General features: G+C 49.7%; 1 protein-coding gene across 1 annotated transcript; it reads right to left on the bottom strand.

Annotated features, from left to right (window-relative positions):
- Positions 1 to 2,565: 2,565 nt before the first annotated feature.
- Positions 2,566 to 7,510, bottom strand: MEAF6 (MYST/Esa1-associated factor 6; the record flags this gene model as incomplete). Its single annotated transcript, XM_010086409.1, has 5 exons — positions 2,566 to 2,599; positions 3,390 to 3,419; positions 6,194 to 6,386; positions 6,949 to 6,994; positions 7,422 to 7,510. Coding segments are annotated over 5 exons (392 nt in total), but the record flags the coding sequence as incomplete, so codon positions are not given.
- Between the last annotated feature and the right edge of the window lie 3 nt (positions 7,511 to 7,513).

Raw genomic sequence — 7,513 nt, 5'->3', positions numbered from 1 at the left:
CTGCCAGCAGACGCTGTCCCCAGCAGCACAGGCTGTCCCCTTCCTGCAGGGACAAACGCTGCTGGAGGCCGGCAAGGTCGCGTTCTCCCCTTGACCCCCAGCCCCCCCGTGCCCATCACAGGGAGAGCAGAGCTGACGGCTGACATGTCCCCACAACCCGCCCGTACCTGCAGGGCTCCAGGCTCCACCAGCCCTTGGCTGTTTCTCTGCAGGTCGCTGCTCTGGCCAAAGCCCTGCAGCAGCTCTGCTCGCGCTCAAAGAGCTGCAGCAAAGGTTTGTACCCTCTGAAGCTCAGGTGCTCTTGCACTCCTCAATTGCCACAGCAGCAGCGGGAGAAAAGCTGCTTTTGTACCAAGGCCACGTTAGCACAACCCTCAGACTTATTTTTTTTTCCAGAACTATGGCAAAGCAAGGCCTTCTAGGAGCGAATGCTGGTTCATAGATCTCCCACCCCCCTGTATTTAACCTCTGTAACTTAAAACACAGAAGTAGGGCAGCTTTGCAGCTCTCCTGTTCAGCCCTTCCCTCTCCACACCCCCCCGCAGACAAGCGGCCGCCAGCCGGACAACAGCGCCAGCTGCTGAGCCCGATCCCACCAGGAACAAACACGGAGCTGCCTTCCCCCTGAACACTCGACAGAGAACCTCCTCGCTCGGGTTCTGCACTGACTGGGTGGCCTGGAGGGAGCCGAAAAGACCCGACACCCAGAAAGCAGCGGTGGAGCAAACAGCACGAGCCCTGAGCTGTGACGAGAGCACGTGCATGTACCGGGGGCTGGGACTGGGACACCCTTTCCCACAGCACTGGCACCATCGGCAGCGTTAAACAGACCCAAACACATCACCACGCCGGTAACAAAGGCAATTTACCGCCTCGAGAAAAGCAAAGCCTCTTTCAACATCAGCATCGGTATCTTGACCCAGCTGCTGTGAAAAGCACCCGAGAGTCACCCCTGTGTGTGCTCCTGCAGCGCAACCCCGACTGCTCCTCCCTTATCTGCCGGCATCCTGCCAGCATCAGCAAGAACTGACTGACATCCACGTCCTACCTTGAAGCAGGATTAGTTGAACACAACTGGAGATTAGTGCCTGGCAATCCTTTCAAGCACTCAATGTTATGTCTACAAGAGGAAAGAAAGCACAAGGGAAACCTCCCAAGGGTCACCAGGCAAGGAACAGCTACTGTCGGGAAGTGGAAGAATTCCAGCAGGGTCCTCATAAAGCAGATGGAAAATAAAAAGCACTAACAGTCAAATTTTGTACTGAAAACACCATGAGAAGAGAGACAAACACGTAACTTTATTGTTTATGTACAAATGACAGGAGTTTGTATTAAAAAGAGAATCCGCCCAACCTCAAAGATAGCGAAGAGCAAGATGGCTTTGAGCTCCAGCCTTCCCTGCCTCTAGAAGCACCGCGTACATTTTAGGGGATGGTGTTTAAAATTAAAGGTAGAGAAAAGGGCTAACCCCCTTCTTCTCTGCTTGAGTAAGAATCAAAACGAGCTGTTCCACAAAATGAAGAACTTTCTGCTCTACATGGATTAAAACAAAGAAACTCAAAGTCAATCTGTTAACTACACACTTCAGCTTAAAAAAAACCAAACAAAACAACAACAAAAAGCCAAACCAAAAAGCTACAAAGCCAAGTATCAGCGACAAAAGTAATCTAAGTCTTACAACACGGAGGGGAGGTACTGAATCCTGCCCCAGTTCCAGTGGAAAATGAAATCGCTCTCCAGGGGTTTGCAGATGTCAGGGGTGGCAGCAGAAGATGAGCCAATTTTAGGAAGTTACCAACTGAGGTGGAAGCACAGAAGAGTCAGGAATTCAGGACTATTACTACTACTACTACAACACCTTAGTCTTCTTGCAACTACTCAGGTGATTTAAAAATGATGCAAAGTACATGGTCCAAGATTTTCCCCCCATCTAAGTTCTTTAGCGTGAGCCGCTCCCATCTGCAGACGCTTGGCCAGAGAGCTGCCATCCCGCTCACTCCGTCGACTGGCATTTCTCTCCGTGGGGACTCAAGCAGACCTAAATCCCAGAAGCATCAGCACTGATGATCAGCACTAGTAGTCCTGCAGAGAAAGGGAAGGACACCACATTAACACCTTTCTACCTTCAGTCCTGCTTGCAGAGCTGGGATTCTCAGTCTTCTCTCATTTCTACACACCATTAGTTGCGGACAAAACAGAACAGGTTTTTTTGGGTTTTTTTTGTAGATAAACGTTCAAAAGAAAGGACTTTTCAAAACCTTAGTTCAAGAATGCATAAACCAAAACCAGATGCTTCCAGACCATGACAAGATAACAGGACGCAAACCAGGTTTTTCATAAAGAGTGCACAGGACTTGACTGGGACCTAGCTTCATAACAAGCCTACCTGGGTTTATTTACTGTCAAATCCACGAGACAATGCTTATTTCGTACCGTGATATTCCTCAACCGTGCAAATAAGATCTTAACATTACAGCAGAGGGAGGCTTTTCGAGATTAGGAGTCAGTGAGCCACTCAAGTCTACAGATGAGCAATGAAAACAATGACAGAGCACGGATACTTACGGCTCTTGGCTTTTTGTTTAACTTGAGATCAATCCTGTGGTTGGAAAGATAAGAGAAACGTCCATTTCAATACATTACACCAGACTAGAGTTCAAAGAACCAGCTACTGCATATGGCACAGGCTACAACAAAGACTATTTGGTTAATGCAATCCACATTCCCAATTCGCTGAGCCAAATCACTGTCCCAGGATTACTGGACAAGAGAGCAGCAAAGAGATGGAGAGTGGATTCTTTATGATTTGCCAAAATGCATATTCCTTCCACTCAAAACAAGAGTTAATAAAGGTTCACAATAAAAACCACAGGGAAGTTATGCAGCATAAAGAAATCAGGTTAAACAGGCATGCTCTACGTTAATTTGTTAGATGTGTAACTATGCCACAAGGAATTATTCAGACATAGTGGGAACAGTTATTTACTTGGAATAGAGACAGGAGTTCGAGATGACAGGGGTTATATGAGCCAAAGGTATGGAGTTTATTACATTTTTCCAGAAGGAAATATCCAATCTACACTAATCTCCTTAGGAAGCAAAGCCAGAAGAATCAGTTTTTAAACTAAGTTTTTAAGTTAAAAAGTTTATCTATTTAAAAATGAAATAGAAAGGTAAAGAAGAGTGAAGTTAATTTAATTTTGCTGAAGTTATTAAATAAAATGTTACCTCCATCACGCTTTTCTGTTTTTAAAAAAAACTTCCCAGCCTAACCTAATATACATACCTACAATTAAACAGATAAACTATGGGTTAGAAAGGTCTCAAAAGGCACATTGGTGTCTACACACTAACAACACAGCACAAGTACTAATTCAAGTCAAACTTACTCAAAGTCATAATCAAACATGCCAGACGGGCTGAGGGGCAGCATTTGAAAGGAAGAAAGCAATAGAAATTAATATACTAATGAATTAAATAAATTAGTTGATTAGCCACCCTAGCGAGATTACTAAAAAATAAAATAAAATAAATACTAAAGGCAGTGTTCAAACGATATCTTAACCAGAGTCGGGCACACTCCGGATTCGGCAGCGCAGAGCCCCCTCCCCGGCTGGATTTCTGGGACACAGAGGTGTTGGGACAGAGGCGAGCGGGTGCAGGGAGGGTGCTGCAGGCGCAGGGAAGGGAGCTGCCAGGTACTGGGGACCACACTGCTCACAGGCAGAGAGAAGAACCGACGCGCTTGCAAACCCAAAGGAGCGGTCAGGAAGCAGCGGCTTTGTCCAGACTGTTCCAGCAAACGTCACCAGAGCTCCACCGGGCAGAGGAGAGAGGACCCAGAACCCAGTGGCCAGCTCTGCGGCGGGATATTCTCCCAGCGCACACGCACCGTCCCCGGCACTCGCCTCCTGGAGAGCTGGGAGCGGACACGGCCGCTCGGCCAGCGCTAGCCACAGTCTGGGGACACGGGGACACCACACCCCTCGCGGACGCCGCGGCACTGCCTCCAGAACAGTTCTGCCCCAAAGCTCACGCTGCAGTCGGTGGGGACTCCGCAGCTTTTCTGCACTGGATGGCGGAGAGGAAACAGGACTGTTTTCTCCCAAAATACGTTTCAGCCGTGAAAACAGCCAAGCACACAGAAAGTCATCGCCCTGGCCTTCCTGCGGTCTCGGAGGGAACAGGGGATGGCTTCAGGAAAGACACTGTCCCTTCCGCCTGATTTTAACTGTTCAGTTAAGCTGCCCATCCATCCACACCAGCTCCGCCCAGCCCGAACCCAACCTGGTGGCATGTGGCTGGAGCCAGAGCCCCCTCGGGGTGCCTGTTCCCAGCACCTCCCAGCTCTGCAGCAACAGGGGAGCAGAACGTCTGCTCAGAACTTCTGACCAAACCGAAATGCCAATATTTCTTTTTCTTTCTTTTTTTTTTTTTTTTTTCATTCCATGACAGTCAAGGCACAGACACCTGGGCCTCTCCCTGGCTCTGGCTGCAACGCCCTGGGCAGCACTCAGCTCTACCTTCTGCAGACCGGGTCTGGTGTGCTTTTTCGGTTTTTTAACCAGATATACTTGAGAATTGTTTGGTCTCTTCTGACAATGTTTAGGGGACAGTCAGTAACAGCAACCACAACTTCAAGAGGTGATTTTTTTTTTTTACAAACTTATTTTTCTTCTTTTAATTCTCTATCTGGCCAGGCTAAGCATTTCAAAATAGTCCATTACTAACTGCAACAGCCCTTCTGTAACGTGGATGTGTCTGACACAAGCTGCTGTACTGGACCAGCCCAGGGCTCCTCCTGTCCCACACTGTCCCCAACAGGAGCCAGCATCAGCTGCTTCAGTGGCTGGAACAGAATAACCCCAAAGCCACACAGCCTGGCAACAGGGCACCTTCCTCCTAACTCCTGTCACCAAACTTCGGGTTATGCAATGGAGCAAAAGAATTTCTATTACCCACAGCAGTCGTACAGCAGCCCACTGCGTCTGCGTGGATGGGTTTGCTGGCCAGGTACGTGCTCAGGAGAGTGTTTTATAATTTGTTTGAAATAGTGATTCTCTGAAGCTGTACTTCAGTTCTACAGATTGTTTCTCTTAACTGGTTTACAGATGCAGTTTCTTGTGTTATTCCTGAACTTCTTTCCAACTGTCCACAGGCAAAACAAGATTCCTGAACTCCCAGCTCTGGATTCCCAGCTCATGAGGAGCCAAAGGGACATCCAGTGCTTTGGGACGTCTGCCCAACTAAGACTGCTGCAGGAAGAGAATCCTGACCTAAGAATTAGAGAAACACTAACGACTCAAAACCTAACAAAGGAGAAAAAGGAGTTAAACAAGTGCTATACCTACCTCTGCATCTCCCAAACCAACCTTCCCCCAGCAACCTTTGTCAATTTTTATCACTTAAGATATTTCTCTCTTGTAATTGTGTGGGAAGGTCCCTTGAGGAGGAAAGCCCACCCTGCACAGAGCTCAAAGGCACAGGAACACTCGACAGGGAGCTTATTTCAGAGTTCCGAGCCGCCAGCCCACCGTGCTGCATCACACCTCGGGGACGCACCTTGAGGGGAAGAACGGGTCATCTAAATTCAACCACAGAGAGTTCAGGAAATCTTTGTTTCACAGGAATTTCAGGTCAGTTCAATAACAAACACTTTGAGGTTAACGGGACAAAGCAACTCCCTTGTGCCACAATCAAGAGAGACTCAGTTTGGGACTCGACAGCTGAAGGGCCAGGAGTGGAAATCTTGGTGAAGATACTGGGAGCGTCCACAACACCCAAAACATTCCAACTCCTTCTCTGGAGAAAGCGCTGACATTCCTGTCCGACTTGGTTCTGCAGAAACCAAGCAGCAGGCCCAGGAGGCCAGGACTGCAACGCTCCTCTGCAGGACAGACAGAATGGAAAAAGCCCGGACAAAAGCCGAGCTGAGCAGAGCTGGAGCTAGCGCCCTGTGCTGCCTGTTTAATTGTCAGCATGCCTTCCCCTCCTTGGTACAATGGGAGCAACGGGGGCCTGATGAATGCTGCAGGATGTGAGCAAACCAGGACAATCACCAACACAAATGACCTGAGCTGCTCATTACTGCAACAAGTTAGCGGTTCCTTTCACATATATTCATATATGTAGTAAATTCAACAACAGCTAACTGCTCTGATGGCATGGCAAGAAGGCTGCTGGTGCCACTAACCTGTGTCGATTTTTGTTCTTCCGTTTTTTGTGGCTGCTGTGGTGGCTCCCAGAGGAGGTCGAGGAAGCAGCTTTCTGGGGCTTCACCCCCTGCACAGACCCATCCAGCTCCTCAGCATCCTCCTGGCTGGGCTCATTCTCCTGGTTGTGAAAGTCTGGAGAAGTGTCACTCTCGGTGCCGCTGCCCGGCTCCCCTGCAGCAGGACAGACAGATGAGCCCCGTGGTTACCTCGGGCAGCTCGCACCCCGCGCCCCGGCACAGCCGTGCAGCAGCAGCACGCGGGGCAGCAGACACATGCGGAGCCTGCTGACCCTGCAGGAGGTGAACAAGAGAACCTGAAAAATATTTCTGAAAGACAGCAAGCTACCTCCTCAGCAACTGAAGCCCACTGGAATTGCATCCGATTTGATTACAAAAACATTTTTAAACATCCTGAATGTAAGCGGCTCCTCTCCACGTCACTTGCAACCGACCATCAGACACGGACACGCGCTGCTCCAGCTCTTCTACCCTCTTCCTCCAAAGAGCACCAAAGCCCTTTAAATAAGTTTCATGCACAATAAACTCTTGCCAAGCATAAAAATTTACTTGAGAAAGGAAGTTGAACTTTACTTCCGTTTCTCTCACAGTCCAGAGGCTGTGTGGGGAGTGCTGTGGGGGGCCCAGCATGGATCCGGACAACTGGGGACAGAGCTGAATGGTGGGGAGAAGTGTGACCCCTTCCAAATTCTGAGAGAAATGAAAAAGGGACTTACGCTTCTCAATGAGCTGGTCCTGAACTCCAGCTAATGCGCTGACAGCCTAGGAAACCAAACGGGATGTTAACAAAAGTGGTAATTCACTTACCACCTTTCAAACGCTCGAGAAAGATCACCTCCCAGAGACCCCGCAGGGCTCTGTCACAGCCCCCACCCCAGCACGGCACAGCTATGGGGGCTAGCAGAGAGATACAGACACGGAGGGCAGTGACAAGCGCGTGGGGGGTGGCTCTGGACTGTGGCTCCCTTTCAGCTCTCAGGGCACCAGGAAAAGGGTTTCAGGAAGAGACAGCGATGTGGGCTGAAGATGCTCAGGATGGGGGATACAGGGCAGGTGCAGGAGCTTCAATGGAAACTGGTCCTGCAGCAGCCCAGGCAACGACTGCGGGACCAGCTGCACCGAGGAGCACCAAGGGATGGGGATGGGGACAGGGACGGGGACAGGGACTGCTTTGGGGCCCGGCACTCACCGCTGCCGAGGTGACCGAGGACTTGCTGAAGAGCCGCTCAGCCTCCTTGAACTTGCGGTTCCTCCGGTCGTTTTTGCTGTTGGAGTTCCTGA

This window comes from Pterocles gutturalis, unplaced genomic scaffold (assembly GCF_000699245.1).
Source record: "Pterocles gutturalis isolate BGI_N339 unplaced genomic scaffold, ASM69924v1 scaffold4401, whole genome shotgun sequence".
Classification (NCBI taxonomy): domain Eukaryota; kingdom Metazoa; phylum Chordata; class Aves; order Pterocliformes; family Pteroclidae; genus Pterocles; species Pterocles gutturalis.
This window is presented reverse-complemented; position numbering and strand designations above follow the sequence as displayed.